The sequence below is a fragment of the Callorhinchus milii genome, unplaced genomic scaffold (assembly GCF_018977255.1).
Source record: "Callorhinchus milii isolate IMCB2004 unplaced genomic scaffold, IMCB_Cmil_1.0 Scaffold5, whole genome shotgun sequence".
Taxonomy (NCBI): domain Eukaryota; kingdom Metazoa; phylum Chordata; class Chondrichthyes; order Chimaeriformes; family Callorhinchidae; genus Callorhinchus; species Callorhinchus milii.
In genome coordinates, this window is record NW_024704746.1 from 31,495,858 (window position 1) to 31,516,792 (window position 20,935).

Consider the following 20,935-nt stretch of genomic DNA (forward strand, 5'->3'; position numbering starts at 1 on the left):
TGTTACCAAGGGGCCCCACAGCCGAACGGGATTTTATAGATAACTAAGCATTTCTGCAAACTTCATCTACCCCTTATCTTGCTGCGAAGTGTGATGGGCAGCGGGTTGATCAGTACAAAGCCAAACCCAGATTTCCTTCTAGTTTGTCACCAGCTTTTTATCTGAATTGGAAGTGAAAACGCTGGCAAAGAAAAAGCCCACTCCTATAGCTTAGGGACCCAGTGGCTATTATCCCAACAAAGTACTTTCTTTGTTTTCTAAATTTCGAATCTGATTAATTTGGATATAATACCATTAAAGCGCAGGGATAAGTAAAGATTAATCTTTATAGCCTTCTGGTCAAAGTGGAATAAGATATGGCACCTAGAGTTATCTGTATGTGCACAGAGTCCAGTTCTCTCTGCCAGTAGAAAAAAACACCAGCATTTTTGACAGGGTGAAGTTGGGAGTGTGTTAAATATTATCCAACACTGATATGGAGACGCTGCATATAAAGCTGGGTGGCTAACATATGGCAGGATTGAGGGAGACTCATGATAATTCACTCATGAGGAAGACAGCCTACATTGGAAATGTCTTTCTGGCCATTGGAAGAAATGAAGCTTTCCACCATTTACTTTGCGCTTTCAGCCGCTTCGCCCCGAAACTCTGGAACAATCTTCCTCTATCCTTACACTTTGACATCTCCTTCCCAATCTTCAGATCGCGCCTGAAGACCATTCTCTTTGACCGTGTGTGCAACTAGCAACCATCTGGCACATAACGGCAGGAATGTAGCCACTCTGATATCAGAGGGGTTATTCAACCTCCTGACGGAAGTAAATAACAATAGGTAAACATTTCCAGAAAAGAAACTTAGAAGTGAAAGGGGAGATGCTGTAGCAGATTTTAGAAGTCAAGTTGCAGATATATTTTATGGGCACCTGGAGGTATTTCATTGGGGGCATGGACCAAGGATCCATTGCATCTATGATTCAGGCAATAAGGTTCTTTCCTTCAATTTCCCCAACACTGGTTTCATTCTGTGGTGTGTCTATCAATGAATCATGGGAGCAGCTTTTATTCATGAACATGTTCTGGATAATGATATGTAGATATTGCTGTGTGATTAGTATTATTTATTCTCTGCACATATTTTATCATAGAATTACTGGATAGAAATGTGAATTGTACACACATTTTATTTGGGTTATAATTGTTATTTTATGTATCATCCACAGTATTCGATTGCACAAACTCCCTCAGATTGTAATGGAAATAATTACAATGAATGTGTATTGCTTCTATGCTGAATAATAATATTTTACTTAATATTTTATGTATGTTTCAAGTTGCCATAGAAAATCATTTTCACCTGTATCTTCAATTCTTATTCCCTTGCAAGCTTGTCTTTATAATCCAGTTTTTAAATAAACAAGGCTTTTCAAACTGGTGTGCTTCTCACCCTCCTATTTCTGGAATTTTCACTTCAATATAACATTTGTCTCCTATCATAAACTTTCCCAATTTAGTCAACCTTTTGAGGGAAGTAAATGATAACAGGTAAAACTTTCCAGAAAAGAAAATTAGAAGTGAAATGGAGAGATGGTGTAGCAGATTCTATTAGAATTCATTGTGCAGATATTTTATCACTGAAAGTAATTACTGTGCCTCATGCACAATAAGAGGTTAGCTATTTATTACTGACACAAGATGGTACAGAACATCAATATTTTGTTATCACCTTTAATAGATGATTATGTGATAATGATTAGTTGAGAAGCATCATCATGTTCACCCCCAATGCAGCAAGAAAAATCACAATTCATCCATGCATCCTAATTCCATGTTTTAACTGATTTTCTGAAAGATAATCCAACAGTGAAACTTGCATTTAAGATTTAGAGCAATAGCAGTTTGCATTTATACCCTGAATCTGGAGTCAACAACATTGCTGGATGAAATACAAAGTGATGGTATAAAACAATGTTGACTACTGTGTTCTGATTTAATGGCAAAAGCTTTAGAAATGTCTTGAAGAAATGTAAGTATGCAAAAGTACAACACATTATCACATGATAAACTTTGTCCTTGAAGGCATAGTAAAGCTTTGATCCCTCTGAGTGACATACCAATGGATAACCCTTGATCTTTGAAATTGCAATAGTAGACCAGTTATCAATTTACTGCTGTGTGGTTGAACCACTGTAAAGTGTATGTTGCCAGAACATTTAATAAAAACAAGTGTACACTTTTTGTTCATGGCTGTACCTCAACTATATCTTATTGCTACATTGTAATAAATTACTTAAATACTATAATTGTAAAACCACCTCCTTCGTTAGTGTCACCACATTGGGCCCTATTTATAAGATGGACCAAATCAATTGGATCAATTTTTGTATCCAATTGGTTTTAACAAATTAGCAATGTTCAGTGATGACGTTATCAAATGGCCTCCGAAGGACAAACTTTGCCATGCCCGAATTCTGAGAAGCATGGAAATGAAGAGCTAAAAACAAATCACTCTTGAGCTCTTTGTATTTCTAGGAACCTTATATTGAGAGATTACCATTCTTTAATGTCATATCAAAAATGTATGCTTGAAAGATTCTGGATTGAAAAATTATAATACTAATATAATAATAATACTATGTATGAATACCATTGATTTTGCTCTTGAAATTAAATCTATTTTGTGTGCCTTTCTTTAATTCTTACATAAAAATGACTTACAGCAGGTTCACCCCCAAATAGTCTCCAAGATATATTGCTTGTATAATGATCAAGTGACTTATCTCATCATCAAATGGTCCACAAGCACATCACAAGATATTTTTTACTGTAGTGCCTATGTATTTATAGGTGAATGGGGCAGCCAATTTGCACACAGCAATGTCTCATAAACAGTCATGAAGCAACTATCCAATTTTATTTGGGGGATTATTGCCAACGACACTGCGAAAAAACTCCCTTCTCTTTTTGAATAGTGCCATGAGATAATTAACATGCACATTAATAAGCAGATGACACTCAGTTTAACATCTCAGCTGAAGGACGGCATTTCTGGCAATGCAGCCTTCCTCCAGCACTGCATTACAATGTCAGCCTAGACAATGAAGTCAAAGACCCAACTTGGGGCTTGAACCCATAAACTTATGACTCACAGACCAGAATGCTGCCAATTGAGCCAAGCTGACACCTGCTGTATATTGTGGAGTCCTGTAGCTCAGTGGTTAGAGTACTCGCTTTGCAAGTGAGAGACCTGAGTTCAATTCCAGGCAGAGGGCGAAACCTTGGGCAAGTTTCCTTACTCCACACAGAGCCTAATAATAATCCCTCCAAAACCCAAAACAATAATAAATTGGTCATTTTCAATCTGTGACTGTTTATGGGACATTGCTGTGCGCAATTGGCTGCCGCTTTCGTCCACAAATATACAGTCAATTCACTTTACAATGTATTCTGTGAAGCGCTTTGGGACGTCCTCCCGACGTGAAAAGCGTTACATCAAATGCAAGGATTATTATTATTATTTTATCTCAAATAATGATAAAAAAAATTGTGAAACATATATTCCAGTGTTGTGGAACCCAACCTCCTCTTTTGGGGATCCAAACACAGTAAGAGTACAGCCCACTATTTTCTTTGTTTGCAGTGAGTTCTTCTGTCACTTTAAAGTGTAATACATTCCTTTTGGCAAACTCCACAATACAAAAAAAGGCACAAACATTTGTGAATTGTAGCTAAAGGGTACGGTGTTACCCTTTGCAGTCTCTAGCTCATCTGTACTGATATTTTTTCCAATGATTAAGAAAATGACTTGAAGGTGATTTACCAGACTTCACACAGGTTGAAAGTTGTGATGCCACCAACTGGCATTGTGATTGGATAGAATGGGTGTTGGGGACTGTATTAAGTTGGAAATCTGTTATTGTTTTCAAGACCTGATACTTAATGAGGGTTAAAAAAAAATCATAAAAACAAGTACACGTTTACAAGAACCATCCCAATATAGAATAGTACAATTGTACATTGAGTGAATATGTCGTGTTGTTTCTCCATTGTAAATAAAAAATTAATTGTATATAATTATTCTACATATATTATATGTATCAAAAACAAAATATTGTAGATTTAAAATGTTCATGCTGATTTCTTATATGCAAAAGGGGAAGTAAATCGAGTCAAACTTTAAGAAGAACACAAAGGTTCCCCCCCAAAAAACTTTACACGTTTCAAAATCTCAAGCTTGCAATTAAAACCGAACCACTGGGACAGAACAAAACTTTTCCCATTTTACCATATTCTTCTGTTGACGAGCACGTGTTTGGGGGTGGAGGAGCGAGAAGGAGAGAGAGAGAGAGTGAGTGAGAGGGAGAGAAAAGCATTAAATTGACAAGCGCTTCATTCTAAACTATTAGAGCATCAGCGTGGCATCGAGGTTGCTAGGGAATACCTGGCAACAAGCAACAATACTCCTTTTGAGAAAGTCCACAGCAAACATTGACCGTGATAATGGCCTTAGGTTAAGGGCGGCCCTCCTTTTTTTTAAAAAAAGAGCCTTCCACACGCATTTAGCCCTCAGAAATGGCCTGTGTTCCGGAAATTCTTTCCACAATAAATGGATTCAATCCCAGGCGTTACGATGTGTGTTGGAGACAAGGGACGCAGTTTAAGAAGCTTACCCTGGCGCAGCCTGCTTTTTTGGGGGGGGATTGAAACTCTTGAAACTCGAAGAAGAAGAAGAAGAAGAAGAAGAAGAAGAAGAAGAAAGAGAAGAAGAGGGGAAAAGAGAAAGAGGAAAACACAACGTACTAAAATGTGTAGAAATTGGAAAGATGCACTGTGAGTTGGAGGCTTGAGGAACGCCCACAGAATTTCAACAGTGAAGTTCCCCTCAACAAGGCGCACAGAGGGCGCAGAGAGCAATTACTGATGCTTTTGTTAAATCGCGAGCTTTTTGAAGACATAGAGCCCCGCACAACCATCACCCCTTTCAGTACTTTTTTTTTTAAAAAAGAAGAAAAAAATAGAACATTAGCAAGCTAAAAAAAACTAATGATGCACACACTTATTTAAAAGAAAAGAATAATCTCCATTATATTTCTCTTAAAATGACTGGTAAACTCGTTCCTCATTGAGAAAGTTTCAGCTTTGCTCAAATGTTTATTTTTTTTGAAACAATATAATAATAATAATCCTTGCATTTGATGTAGTGCTATACCACGTCTCAAAGCATGACACAAAGTATACTGTAAAGTGAATTGATTTTATCTTTATACTTTGATAAACATTTATAGAGTTAAAATGTTCTTGTGATTTCTAGATATTTTTCAATGATGCACCTGGATTTTTTCTTTCCAGATCTTTCACTTTCGCAATCTCACAGGCATATGCTTACAGGACAACTATCCAAACAATGTATTGAAAATGTGTTGGAGGGTAGAAATGGTGTATAAGAAATGTCATGTTTTTAACCTTGAATAACACTAAGCCAGTAGCTGTGGAACATACATCATTTTCATTTTAAGCAGTCTAATATGCCTGCTTGTTTGAGACAATTATTCCGGGCTCCATACATGTCCAAAGTACCTAAGGAAGAATGTGCATTTTTATTGCACATTTGCACATTGAAATACCTCAAAGGTAATTACTGTCAAGTGTAGTGACTATGGCACCAGCAAGGACACATAGACACACATATTATTACATATATATTACATATGGTAAATGACCAATTTATCTGGAGCTAAAGAAACCCTTTTCTCTTTACCATTAGTGTCATGTGATTGTTAACACCCAACCGAACAAGTGGACAAGACTGTTTAAAGTGTCATACAAAAGATAGCATCCCAGACAATAAGATACTCTATGTTACTGCACTGGAGTATTAGCATAGACAAGGAGCACAGACTATTATGCATTTAGGGCTTGTCTTTAGAGTTTGAAACCACAATTTGTTATTCGAAAGTGAGATATAATAATAAATTATAATCCTTGCATTTGATATAGCGCATTATCACATCATTGAGATGTGTCAAAGTGCTTCACAAAATACACTGTGAAATGAATTGACTATATATTTTATAGCCGCGATCCTACCAACTGAGCCAAGCTGGCACAAAGGTCTAGGTTTTTGTTCTTGTAAGCTGACTTTCTTCCTCCTCAAATGCTATTGCCTTATAAATGATTTCCATAAATCAGACTTTTTTGGAAGGAGAGAACTTTTTTGAGTTGGGAAACATGTCCCACTACTTTTCACTCCAGTTTGAGAATCAAGCAATTCCATGTCAGGCATTGTATAAATTAGATTAAATGCAGTTCAGAATTCTTAGCTCATTTAAATGGTTCTGTATTAAAATTCTAGTGCATCTACTCAGCCCTTTATCCTCTCAAGTTAATCAATATTGAGATGTATTTATTTTACCATGCCTAAAAACGATCTTCTTTAGGCATCAAAAATAACTTGCATTAATAGGTAGGAGTAGTGCAGTACACTGGGGTCAAATTAGTATTGAAGAGCCATGTTTTGTGAAACCACCCACTCTAATAATTGCATTTGATACAGCAGTTTATTAGAAAACATCTCAAGGAGTTTTACAGAGTTTTTCTGAAAAAATAACAATCGTTGCATTTGATATAGCGCCTTTTCACAGTCATTGAGATGTCTCAAAGTGCTTCATGGAATATACTGTAAAGTGGATTGACGGTGTATATTGTGGGTGAAATACGGCAGCCAGTCGTGTACAGCAGTGTCCCATAAACAGTGTGAAATGTATCTCTGTAGGTTGAAATTCATTGTGGATAATCAACCGGTCTGCTTCCTCAATGAGACTTGGAGGAATATAACTGTGCTCAGCCCTGCAGTGAAAAGTCCTAATCAGCAGTGATAAACTAGATAAGGATTGAGAAATTTGCTAATGCTTCATATTGGATACCATCACCATTATTACCTGGTCTGCGTATATAAGATTAACCTTACTGCTCAAAAATTATATGTTAATTACCAAGACCAACTTTTCATTAAGAAAGAATGCCACGTTTGTAACAAATCTTTTGCAGTTTTGTGCTGTAGACATTTGTTCACTGGACATTTAATTAAAACTGTCAAGATTCAATTCCCTTCTTTCAGATCCTCATCAACAACAAAAAATTACATTTGTGTAGCGCCTTTCACCTCAGAAGGACGTCCCAAGTTGCTGGACAGTAGAGCAAGATCGGTCAGACCCAATTGGGAATATCTAATGAATTAAGTTAATTAAGTTATTTTTATCATTGTGATCTGGAGCATTTACAGTATCATGCATTACATTTAATGAAAATTGTGCGTGGCATTGGTGAGGCAACAACACATCATCATCACTTTGTATCCACTAACAGCTTCTCCTCCAATCCTCGCACTCTTTATGTGCACTGTTCCTCTGTTCTTGATCTTCTCCTCCCTAATATTTACAGGCCCTCAATCAGTGATATCATCCACAAGCATGGAATTAATTTCCACATGTTTATTATGGCTAACACACTTTTTTTAATTGAAGAAATAACCTTTGTAAATGCCAGGGTTATAATCAGTGTACAAACAACTATAAGAACTTACTTTCTTACTTTGCTAGAAAATAATATCTCGGGATACAGTATGTTTGGGACATGCCATGTCAAGCGATTGCCAGGATGGTGGAAGGTGAACTAGATAGATCTTGGTCTTCTTCTGCTTATCAAATTCTTATGTTCTTATGCTCTTATTTAATGCCACAATCTTTCAGTACCATAGACAGCACTTCACTTTAAATAGCAGCTCCAGTAAACATTACAGTACAAAACTAGTGCCCGATACTTTTAGGGTTACTTTTAGTAATAATTAATGATTCTAGTGAATAAACCTCATAATCCATAATAGGATTTTTTGCACAATTATATATAATCTCAGATAGTTTAACCATCATTAAAAAGTGGAACTGTTGCATGCTATAGATAACTAAACTAATGTATTTCAGTACAGTCACTGGGTGGAAATGATCTATTGTTGCATTGCCACTGTAACCTTAATAAGAATACTTATATCATAACAGCAATTCATATCCAAAAGCATGAACTCTTACAGTATTTGTATGATGCTATAAGTAATTTGAGACTAAATCTATGAATTAACATTTACAATCCATTATGAGATAGAAGAAAATACAGCTTTGAGGTAATGGTTTACTTATCTAGATTTTGTATATGTTTCATCAATTAAGATAGATGTAGGACAGTTAATTAAATCCTTATAGCTTTCCATTTTCCTTGCCATTTCAAGCCATAATGAATAGATACATTCTTAAGCACCAGAATATTTGCGCAGTGCTTTCTACTTTGTTACATTGCTAAAGTATGCGAGTTGTAAACTTCAGATTGTCCTGGAGTTGTCCAATGGATTTAACAAAATGGAGTTATGGATGAGGACAAAAAGTGGTAAATAAGTAAGAAAATCTAGCAGATCCAGTGCCTTCATGTTCCACAGTTTCTTTCTCACCGATTCCTCATGGATTTCACTGATCCCACCAGCCTTCAGCTCCACTAACAACTGTTGGACACTGATACTGGATTCTTCTGAATCAACATTACATAGGAACAATTGCTGGAAAACAAAAGAAGTTGACAACTGATGGTTATCATTGCATAATCTTCATGCTTATTTCATCACCAACCACTATCATATTCTACCTTGACCGTTTGAATTTTGCAAAGAGGCACAAAATATTTAGATTGTATAGATTGTGTGAAAACGGTCATTCTAATATGACATGCTTTTTATAATAAGAATAAGAATAATCCTTGCATTTGATACAATGCCTCATCATGTCTTCGAGACATCTCAAAGTGCTTCACAGAATACACTGCAAAGTGTAGTGACTGTATCCTTTATTGGCAAAACTGTTTTTTGAATCTAGTTGTTCCCCAAATGCCCCATGTTTAGTACAAATCCTATAATTCTTTTGCCCTCACTTGTCAACTACATTAACTGCATGTTCATGCAGCTACTGGGGCTGTCATCCAAAATGTGGCTGGGTTTGAGTCCCTCGCTACAGTATTACTCAAAGCCACTCAATTACTGATTCTATGAGTAAAAGGGACAGCCACTGTATTTGCATGCAGATAACTGAACTCAAATGATGCCTTCTGTGAAATCTGTGTGACAATCCCTTTATGGTTTGGTTAGAAAAGAAACAAAGCTTCTCCTTTCCACTCAACACATCTGGATTTTTGTTGTTTTGAGCAGTTGCATCATATAACAGCTCTTTAAGGCTGTTACAATATATTATTTTCAGGCAAGTGTCCATTGGTTAGATTTTTTTTCATATTAACCAAATAGAATCTTATCTTCAAATAATATTAAGTGGAAAATCCATACAAAACACAACAGTTGTGAGAAAAAATTGGATTAATACATATCTCAATAGTGACTCACTCCTATCTCCTGTGTCTGCACTATGTGCTAGCATGTCATGCACAGTGCACATGCGATTACAAAGTAAAACTCCCCTTAATCTGCTTCAACAAACCCTTAACTCTTAGAAAAGTTATTTTGATTCACCGTTGAGAATTTTTCCAAGCCGCAAATTACTCATCATGACACATCTCTGAGTAAAATGGGCAAATTGGTGCCAATACATGGGATATGATTGCGCTGTGAACCCGTGTTTACTGGACTGAGACCCCCCAAACTCATTGCATATTAGTCTTTTAAAGTCAGTCATCTAATCAGGCTGCGCTGGATTCAAACCAAAGTGTCAGAAGTGAAAATACTGTGTGTTAATCCAGTCCCAACCTCATAAATTGTATTCTTTAGCTGTGTGATGGCATAGAGCTAAGCAGCATGCTGAAGTACAGTTTTGTCTTCCATGAAGAACAGTGTTCATATGAATCAACTAACTGAAGAATAGTTAAGTAATGGTCACAGAGTGTCAGACAACAACAACAACAACTTGCATGTATATAGCACCCTTCAGGTAGGATAAAATCTTGAGTGCTTTCCAAAGACAGAGTCAGAAGCCAACCAAGTGAGAGGGGAAGGTAGGAAAAGAGGAAGTGACCCATAGGTATGTCGGAGGTTCAAGAGTCAAAGGGGGTATTCCATTTACCCAGAATATTCTCCCATCTGTATCCACACCTAAATAACATGTATATTGATGAATGGAGGGAAGGCCCCAGCTCTGATTGAATGCAAATATATATATCTTCATTGTAAAATCTGAGGAAACACATTTTTGATGAATTTCAAACAGAATAGAATTCAATCCTACATTTTGAAACGCCTTGTATTTTCTGATGACTTAAAAAAACACATATAGAACACCAACAAATAGTCATATCAAAAATGATAAACAAAACCCAAATGCTATATACTCTTTGGATCAATACAGTGATTTTTCATAGTAGGATTATTGCTGCTGTGTTTCATTAAAGTGCTCATCTTTTCATTGTGAATCAACGATCTTTGAAAGCTTCAGCAATCACATATTTTAAACATAGCTTTAAATTTTGTTCTCCTAAAATGCAGGGTGTTGCATCAAATTATTGGACTGTGGGGATGGATTCCTTAAAATGTTTGGTGACAGAACAATACAAAGAAGCAATCAAAGTCAATTGTACAATTAAATGTGATTGAGGTTTGCAGCCTATGTGTTTCTGTATTTCCACTTGCCAAACTCCATTCATCTGTGATTTGGCTACAGTCCAATCCTTTCCCCTTATTGGTTCCTACATTAATTCCTCTATATCATTTTCCACAATCCTTTATCTTTTCTTATTTCTCATTTTAAATTTTTTTGTATTCTTTACATTTTTCTTGTTTTCCCTTGTTATATAATAATTCTTGCATTTGATAAAGCGCTTTTCGCATCTTCTAAAGGCCTCAAAGCGCTCCACATACTGTAAAATGAATTGACTGTGTATTTGTGGGTGAAACGCGACAGCCAATTGCACACAGCAGTGTCCCAAAAACAGTCATGGATTGAAGTGACCAATTTTTTTTGTGTGCTTTACTGGAGAATTGCTGACTGTTTCTTGATATAGATTAGGTTTGATCACTCTCCTTCTCTACTTCGTGACCTAACACTGGGGAAGCATTACAGGGAGGTTAAGTAAAAACTGTACTTTCCCAAAAATAAATTTGTTCCTTGTTAGACTTAATCTGACTAAAAGCTTTACTTCTCCTAATTTACTATTCGCTTATCTGAGGACCTCCAATTTACGTAGGCAATATGCATAGAAAATCTTTCAGTTCAAGATAGAAAGTTATTCTTTTCATTTGTGATATGCACAATATACTATCAGAAATCAGGGAACATGCTATCCCTTTGCTATCAGTTGTAAATCACATTTTCAGCTTTCTTGTTGTTCCAGAGAGTTTCCTCATTGTTGTGGTAGTTAAAATACGCAGTTCAGCAGAATACTAGACCAGGACTCGCTATTCTTTCCAAACTTGTTGGGTAGACATTAAACTTTTCCTAGTGGTTTACTTGAAATTAAATTAATAATTTACTAAACCAAAATAAAAACAAATTTTGTTGAACAGATTAATTATTTAAAGTACAGTTGATTTTTTTGTTCATAGGAGATATCTGAAGTCGTGTAAGTCTAATCCTTTTCATGTAATACTCTGAATTGAAAAAATGTAGTGAAATAAATGAGTTGGCACTGCGAAGATTCAAATCAGTTTAAATGGCAAACAATGAAGTGTGCAAGAGACATAGAAAAGAAAGATTGAGGCAGCTTTCTTGTAAATTCACAGTGCATTCAGTGGTCATCCACATTATCTGTGCCTTTCAAATGTAATGAATTTTACAATGTGGTTGTAACTGGAAGACCTCAGACTTTAATGTTCTATTTTGTCTTTGTTCGTGCACCTGTTTTACACTGATTCCACATCCAATTTAATAACTTTCGGTAATCCCCTGGCACTAACCCTAACACTTCAAAGCATTGAAGTCGGTCAGCCTAATTATAAAGGAGTACAGAGGTAATACCTTCTTTTCCAGCACAGCTTTCTATACCTGACGTGTCAAGGTGATTAGCATGCATAAACTGCAATGCCATAGATTGCATTTAGACATTTTCTTTTCTGAATAGCAGCGAACAATTCAATTAGTAGCAATAGAGCAAGGATTTCCATCCAATGCCCATTTTAACAGACAAAAAGCTGAAGGTCCATCAATGCACAACATGAATATTAAATGCGTTGTAATAATTAGAAAGTTGAAGGTAATGACTCAACTCTGAAAGTAAATTGAAAATGACATTTATGGCTAAGCTTTTCTGGAATGTAATATTGCTTAATAAGAAATCCTGTTTGGAAGTGGATTGCATTGGAGCAGAGTTTCCAGTGGGTTGGTGTGACATATGGAAATAATTACCATTAGTGCAGTTTGGATACTTTCTTAAGGAATCCCATTAAGAAATATTACAAACTGGATTCCATTGTTATTGTAGTACTGTTCACTGCGCCAGCAAAATTAAAAACAATTAATTGGCACAACATATTATTCTATAGATTGTCTACTGCGATAATTCCTGTATTACCCTCAACACAAAATGAGTATCAACTGATATTAAAAAAATTGTAACTCAAATAGTTAGGTGTTTTGGATTGTCATAACACTTTGTTTTCCAGGCCCCACATCAATGGGTCTTACGTTTTAAGATCATTTGTAAAGAAACGTAGGAATGGACATAAGAAAACATGGAAAGAGAAAATGGCGTTTAACCCATCAAGTCTTTTCTTCCCATATGTCCATGCTCAAAAGATAAGTACATATCAGTCCAATAATATAATTTATATTCATCCATCCAAAACAATACAAATTTACACTTATAAAGTGTCTTTCGCATTGGAATGACGCCTCAATGTCACTGCTGGCTGGGCGTTATAGCTGGGGATCGAGGCAACGGGAGAGGTGGGGAGGGCTTGAAGCGAAGGGTCAGGAGGGCAATCGGTTGCATTTCATGAATGACAATCCCAATGTTCCAACTAATCTTGTGTTTGATCATAATTTATTTTTGAATAATTTAAATTTATTTAGCTGGATGATATTTCAACTCCTTTTCAAAAACATTCACCCTTCTTAATATTAAATACTTATGATTGGAGTTTACAACATGTATGTACTGCTTGATTCTAAAATCCAAAAATAATTTGTAATCTGTAGTCTTGTTTTGAATCTTGCTAATTCTGTAATAATGGCCTGTGGCTATAGTATTAGTTAAATAACCTTCTTATGCCTACATACAATACCAAATTACATTTGTATAGCGCCTTTCATTTTGGGAGGCCGTCTCAAGATTCTGTATGTAGGAATGTATGGAACAAGAAAAGATCAATACAGTCCATATGGCTAATCCCAAAGTGAACATTTTCTTGAATATCCATCTGTCCTTCATACCCTTCAACTAATTCCTTTACTAACCAGCTTTCTAATTGCAAACTAATCCTTATTACCCTTTTCTGAATGCTGTAATATAGCAGCAATTTCAGGCAGGAGTTCTAGCTATTCTAGCGCATCTAGTCAAGGTTACTTTGATGTATCCATCCCAAAAAATCTAATAACCTTGAGTCATTTGGGTTGACAGGAACTTGTCTAGTTCTTTTTTGAAACTCTTTGTAGTTTCTTGTTCCACCAGCTGTGCCAGTTGTCTGTTCCCCATGCCTCTTACCCTACCAGTAAAAAAAAGTCCCCCTGCAATTCCTATTCTCTTTTGTTCTTGTTATTTTGAAGAGTTGGACTACATGACTGTGCTTTTGAAGGGAAAAGAAGAATTATCAAACTGATGTTTTACGTCCAATAAGAAAACAACTGAGTTAAATCTATTAATTTAAGAAACATTGAAAGAAACTCGGTTTTCCCCTAAACAATGAAATGTTATATACACAATGATGTGGTAAAATTAAGGCACCAATCATTTTAAAGTAGTCTGGTTGTACTGAATGGCCTTGCAATGAGCAGTCAATGAGCTTATTAATGCATACAGAGGGGATGAAAAGCGATGCAGTGGTCTTGGGAGCGTCACACTTAAAGCTTTGCATCACCCAGCTCAGCTCTGTCAAGATGGAATGGCAACAAGGATCTCTTGAAAGTGAAAAGCTTCTTCATGTGAAATCAGATTTACTTATTTCTTGTTGAATTAAGCCTACAGCCCACAAACCAGGCAGTCCAATGGTTGCTGCACACAGCACCAGTCCCAATCACTGTGACATAGTCGGGGACCTTATTGGCTGCATTTATCAATGATGTGATCACTTCAGAATTTTCACCCAATTAACTTGAAACAAAAAGGACTTCAATGACCAAAGGCTCTAAAGAATATTATCCAACTCAGAACAGAGTAAATATTCCAAAGATCCTTAAGGCCATACCTGAGGGAATTTTTAAATCTGGAATCACAAAAATTTGGTCAATTTACATTGGAATCTTTTCCTCCATGTGCTCCCAGCAAAGTAAAAATAGTACTTTTGAATGACTGATGCATCTTCCGTGCTTGCAAGTTACCTCATCTTGTCTGTCCTCTATCCGTCAGTGTCCAGGTCTACAGCGAGACTAAATAATAGTCGGGATGTTGCCCTTTTTGTCTCCACAGATGAATGATTTTTTTCTTCTGACTACTTTTATCAATTGCTAAAGCCATTTGTGTCTCTGAATGAACTGGCAAGGTACTACTGGGGAACATGGACTGTAGTGACTAGCCAACTTAGAAGCGATGGACATACCATACCCTGCTCCCGGATGGTCGGAAGATTATATCACAATATCGTTTATAGAATCTGTCAGGAGCCATCTCAAATATTCCCGAAATTCTGAATAGACACAACAGCTAAAGAGGTAGATTCTAGCCCTTTGACATCCACAACCTCCAATATCCTAGAGCCTTGCGGAGAACACTTTAAGCCCACAGAATTACAATGTCCATGACAATAGAATCTGGATACATGCAGATTCACATTAATGGATGATATCGGTAAAACCAACCACCCTTCTTAATAATAATAATAATAATAATTCTTCACAATGATTAGGACGTAGGCATTTAGGGCTCCCTAAAAACATCTGAAAACACTGTAGGAAGCTCCAGGATCTCTTTCACCAATATCGAACAAGTTTTTAATATTCTTTATTCTTTTTTCTATCTTTCTGTTGTCCTTAGTCTTTTTTCCCGCACATTGATATATCCTGAAAGTATAGATTTTGATATATTTTTCCAAAATTCTGTAGCATTCACCAGCAACACAAAGTAAGCTCTTCAAAGAGCCGTATATATATATATATATCGTGAAGTCCTGTAGCTCAGTGGTTAGAGCACTCGTTTTTCAAGCGAGAGACCTGAGTTCAATTCCAGGCAGAGGGCGAAACCTTGGGCAAGTTTCCTTACTCCACACGCCGAATAATAATCCCTCCAAAACCAAAATCAATAATAAATTGGTCATTTTCAATTTACGACTGTTTGTGGGACATTGCTGTGCGCAATTGGCTGCCGCGTTCGCCCACAAATATACAGTCAATTCACTTTATAGTATGTTCTGTGAAGCGCTTTGGGACATCCGCCCGACGTGAAAAGCGCTATATCAAATGCAAGGATTATTATTATTATTATTATTGTATATATATATCTCAAACTTGATTGCCTCAGAAAAAAATATGTACTTTCTGTATTACAAAATTATCTCTCCAAACTCAAGCATATTTCAGGTCTTTTGTTTAGCCTTACACAAATACCATATTCTCCCCCAAAAAACGACAAAACCCTCTTAGGAATTTCCTATGTAAAATGAACATTTTGCTTTGCTATACTTCCCCAAATTACAGCATGCAATGTAATTTGCATTATTAACATTTAGCATGTAATTTCAACCCTTATTCTTGTCACATATGTGAAGGGAATAGATGGATTTGGGAGGGGAATTAGTACGGGTGGAAACTCACGTGGAGTATAAACACGAGAATGGAATAATTGAGTTGAATAGCTTGTTTCCCTGCAGTATAATTCTATGTGTCCAGTGTCCTCTTTTCATCTTGCAAATCGTTCTTTCCAAACAATTTTATATTGTAAAGGGGGCCTTCAGACTGTGACTACTTGTTCTCCTGGGTAGAACTGTCACTGTTCCTTGACGTTTAGTCAGATTGTAGTGTTCTTTTCTCTGGGAACGAGTATCCTGACAGCATTATATAATTAATGTGAAAAATATCTTGTTAGATCTCAGTTGCAAAAATGTTCCAGATGTATCCACCCAATAAGCAATCCATCTAAACCTGTATAGCACTCAAAAACATACTACTAATCTTATTTATTGATTCACAACACCCCTCATTCATTAACATACTTGTAACAATATTGCATATTTTCAATACCATATTGTGTCTAGTAAAAACATTAGCTTTCATCCCAGTATTAAATTATAATAATAATCTTTGCATTTGATATAGTGCCTTATCACGTCTTTAAGACGTATCAAAGCCCTTCACAGAATATACCGTAAAGTGAATTGACTGTATAAATTAAGGTTGTTTTTCAGTGTGACTTAAAAAAATCAAGGTAAGTGCACCATATTACAATTTGCGAATTGCTGCCTGGGTAACATTAATTGGATCTAATCTTCTAGTAATTGGTTTAATTGCCACCAACCTGAAAACATTTACCTCCCTGTTAAACCTTATGCTTGTGAAATAGGCACTGGCATTTCTGCCTCCTAACTACATATTAATGCTTGGACAGACGTCTGTTTTAAGCTAAACACTAAACATAGCTGTTTTCTTTACAATGAGCAATGGGTTTTAAAGACATAGTCAAAAAACTGTTATGTTTAGTGATGAACATGAAATTATTTGCTTGATGTTAAGTAGGCATTAAAATTCTTGTGCAAGGGCTATCACCCTCTCAATTTTGCAGAGATAAAGTAATGCAGATTCAGTCTACTAAGCTGGGTACTGTTGCTATGATGCATTGCTAAGGTTTTTTAAGACATGGCAAAGGAATACTTTGGGATATGCAGTGTTGACGTTGAGCACTCCCAGAAGCCAAGTAAAACTCCCTTTACATTGTACAACCATGTGCTTTGATTCCATAAGCACCAGGGTGAATATTTTTCATATCCCACACCAGCCATCCATTAATTCTCATTGAGCAAGATTGCTAATTTAATGCTGAATTGAGGACAGCTTAGCACTGTGCATCCCATCAACTCATTTCATATAAGACTTCTACAGCTGACAGAGAGAAAAAGATTTTCATCTTGTCAGTCGAGCCTTGATCTGAACCTAATAGTGGAAGTGAAAGGATGGTTGGCTTACCCACTGTGTCCTCCAAACCTTACAATCATGATTGATGAGTGCATCGATGGTTTAAATCCATCAGGAACTCTGAATGTCTGGGAGGATTTCTAATATTTTTGATGCTGATTTAATCAGTATGAGAGGGAAACAGCAGGCAGTGCTGGCAATGGAAACAGTTATAGCAGCATGAAAATATGAGTGGATGTGAGCCAATTCATCAGGATCCTGCAGCGAATTCCAATTCAGAACAGCTGATTTTCTAGTTTGCCAGAGAGTTATGGAGAAACCAATGTATACACATAGATATGAAACCTCGTATCTTGTTTCAAGATGTTCCTCTAGTTTTGATTAGTGTTTCATCCACTTATTTATTTTCCAAAATAAGAGTAATCGCTGCATATGATATAACATATGTGACAAGTCTCAAAGTGCTTCATAGATAACTGTTGTTAAGTGACTGTACTTATATTGGATTAATTTTTGAAGTGTTGCTTCAGATGTTAATAATTCTGAGCATCCTGAAATACCCATTACTGTGCTTTATTAGACCGAAACCATTTGTTAATAGAATGGTGAATCGCAGTTGTACTTTGATTTTTTTATTGTTTATTTGCATTACTCACACAGAGATGTGATTATTAGTGACATGTATGACACTTTTCATCTTCTGAGCTGCTCCTAAATACTGTGAATAGACAGCACCTTAGCATGAGGGGGAGGGGTGCAATGTGTATTGTCACAGTAAAATTAGTGTGTTAGCTTTGTCCAGGCTCTTGTCTGTAGTGCTTAAAGGGCTGAAGCTCTTTCTTCATTTATCACCCCACTGCATCTTTTGTGTGGGTAATTTCCCATTGGAATCGCTCTGTATTCTGGCGAATAGCTGACTAGCCCCTTGCTTGTACTATTATTTCCACTGAGCTTGATACATCTGCAATAAATCCAGGAGGATTTGTGAGCGTATGCAAAAAAGAAAAAGTGACTGAATGAACTGATAAGATTTCCAGTCTCCAGAAACAAAAAAAAGCTTTCTATTATTCAAAAGAAATAGAGTCACTGACTCTCAATTGATTACAAACATTTGATCGCATTTTGCCAGATGTCCCTTTGGTAGCAGTGCCGGGGGTGGGGAGGGGGTTGGGAAGAGGGAGTAGAGGTAAAGTGAGGGTAATGATTTGAAGCCTTACTGGATGTTGAATTAGAGAGTTGTCATCTTTGGTCAAAAACTCTAAAGGCACTTTATCCAGGTTTGAACATAGAGTCTTATATAATAATGTGATTGTGAATGTATTATATCATCGCTCTGCTGTCTACTTCTGCGATTACGTGTTTCAACAAACCTTCAAATAAGAACATAGGAAAACAGGAAAAGAAGCGGCCATTCAGCTGATCAAGCCTGTCACTGGATCTTAGCAGTTTTTGGTCTGGATACCAACACTAGGCCACTTAGGTGTCACATGTAAGGTATGGACATGGAAGGACCTGATTATATCTGCATCATACTTGAACTGATTATTCTAGCAACCAATCATTGAACAACAATGTGCAGTTATGTTGAAGTACACAACTAAAGCTTCTATGTATTTTTCTCGTAGTTTATATGAGAATATTTCCATCTGTGATATCAATCAGTTCTGAGGACATTTATTAATTTGAATTAACATGTACGTTTGTTTAATGACATGCACTGGTACATGACAGCAACACCACATCACACGACAGCAAACAATCAGCTCCAACAGTAGAACAATGTGGATAAGAAGCCTGATTTATGTTTCCCACCCCTCATCTCACTTATCAAGATTGTAGACACAAACCACCCAATATCAGAGATTTGAGCATGTGAAACTAACACATACACAGAGCCCTGAAGTCAGGTTTTAGTGTTTAAATATTATTAAAGAAGCAGTCATGCAACGGTTGTTCCATGTTGAAAAGTGGTTCCTTGAATGTTCTTGGGTCATCTAATCGACCACTTGAAAATTTTCAATGGGCCAGAATTGATTACCACATGCTGTATTTGTGCCTCAAAGGGGGCAAATTGAAGTACTGCTTCAACTACTTTATCAGGACAATTTGCTTCTGAATCGTTCTGCTCAACCAAGTGGTCAAAAGACTACCCACGAGGCAGATTGTGTCAGGAAATTAAAGAGGGAATTAGATAGCCATTTTTCTAATAAATCAATTGAACAGTGTGAAAGATAAAGTAGCGTGTGTGTGTGTGTGTGTTTTTACAATGGTCTTTTTGTTCCTTTACACTCGTATGTTCATGCGGTTTAATCTCTAATCATCACAAAGCATGAACACAACATTCATCCTAACGTAACATGTAGGAGAAGGAGTAGGCCATTCGGCCCTTCAAGCCTGCCCCTACTTTCACCGACTCCGAAATGATTTTGTTATCTCATTTTTCCACTGTTAATAAAGCAAGGCCAGAGACTGTGGTGAATAGATGCTGCTTATGGATACCGGCAGAATAGTTCATGTAACTCGATTCTGAAGCTGGTTACTTACTCTAGCTTTGTACATCCTCAGCTCCAGAGCTTTGAAATCCATGTTGCCAATCAGAGACCTCATAAAATCACTGCAAAAGACCATAAGTAAATTTTAGTATCAAATATATTGTTTGGAAGAGCTGCAGTCAAAACGGCCAATCCTCCTAGCTTTAATTCACCCGTCCACAGATACAAGAAAACAAATGAATAAGGGACAGCTAGACTGTGATAATAGAATCAGTATTTGAAAGTTCAGTTCTCATAAGGATTTTTTGTCCATGCATACTGTTGCCCATTCCACTATCCACACATATTAAGATCATTCAGCTTTATAAAGTACCTGGTCTAAAGCAAACACCAGTGAATCCAGTAAAGCTGGCCGACAGAAAGCAAATATGCAACTAACTTTTGTTCCACATCAAAGTTCCCTGTATTCAAACACCACAATATTTGCGTGTAGAATTTGTTCAACAGCCAAATAATACATGACTGAAATTTCATGCAAAGAAAGAACTCGCAATTTTATAGTATTTCTTCAGTCAAAACGTTTCATAACTGAGGAGTACCCAATGGGGTGAAATATTTGGCATGTCATGGCACATTCCCAAGGAACTTGTCATGGAATGATGCATACTTCATACTTCACCTCAAGCTTCACCTCGTGTATGATAATATGTGTATTATGTATCATTGTATTGCAAAGGCCTCAGTGAAGCTGATACGATAAAAAAAAGTAATAGCAGAAGACAAACACAAAAGATAGCTCACTTTTTCAGAGCCAGCGCAAGTAATACATTTATTCATGTGACTGTAAGGACTATACTATAAATCTTACCTTTGATAACTTTAAGACTAATAGATGGAGTATTCCTAATTTCACTCATGCTCATGTAAATGTAAACTTAAAACTGAGAGTTATCACCTCATGAAAAAAAAGAGACAGGATTGAAGCAGCGCAAGGTCAATCTTTAAGTGAGGCCGTTAACTTTCCTGTAGTATTTATGACCTGATGATGAACAGATCTGATGCCATTGTGATTGCTTACAAGCATTGTGGGTCAAACAATAAAAAGGAGGACATAGACTGAACTCAGTAACGGATAAAACTGTCGGCCACAGTGGCGGGCTTCTCCCTTGCCTGCTGACTGACAATGAAAGGATT

At 36.6% G+C, this 20,935-nt stretch overlaps 1 protein-coding gene across 1 annotated transcript in view; it reads right to left on the bottom strand.

Annotated features, from left to right (window-relative positions):
* Positions 1-8,268: 8,268 nt before the first annotated feature.
* Positions 8,269-20,935, bottom strand: part of LOC103179917 — a 56,142-nt gene continuing 43,475 nt past the window's right edge. Inside the window, exons 14-15 of the mRNA XM_042335049.1 lie at positions 19,794-19,863; positions 8,269-8,599 (exon numbers count right to left, since the gene is read on the bottom strand). Of these exons, the coding sequence (XP_042190983.1) occupies positions 8,369-8,599; positions 19,794-19,863 (301 nt within the window). The 3' untranslated portion in view covers positions 8,269-8,368. The remainder of the gene's footprint in view (positions 8,600-19,793; positions 19,864-20,935) is intronic.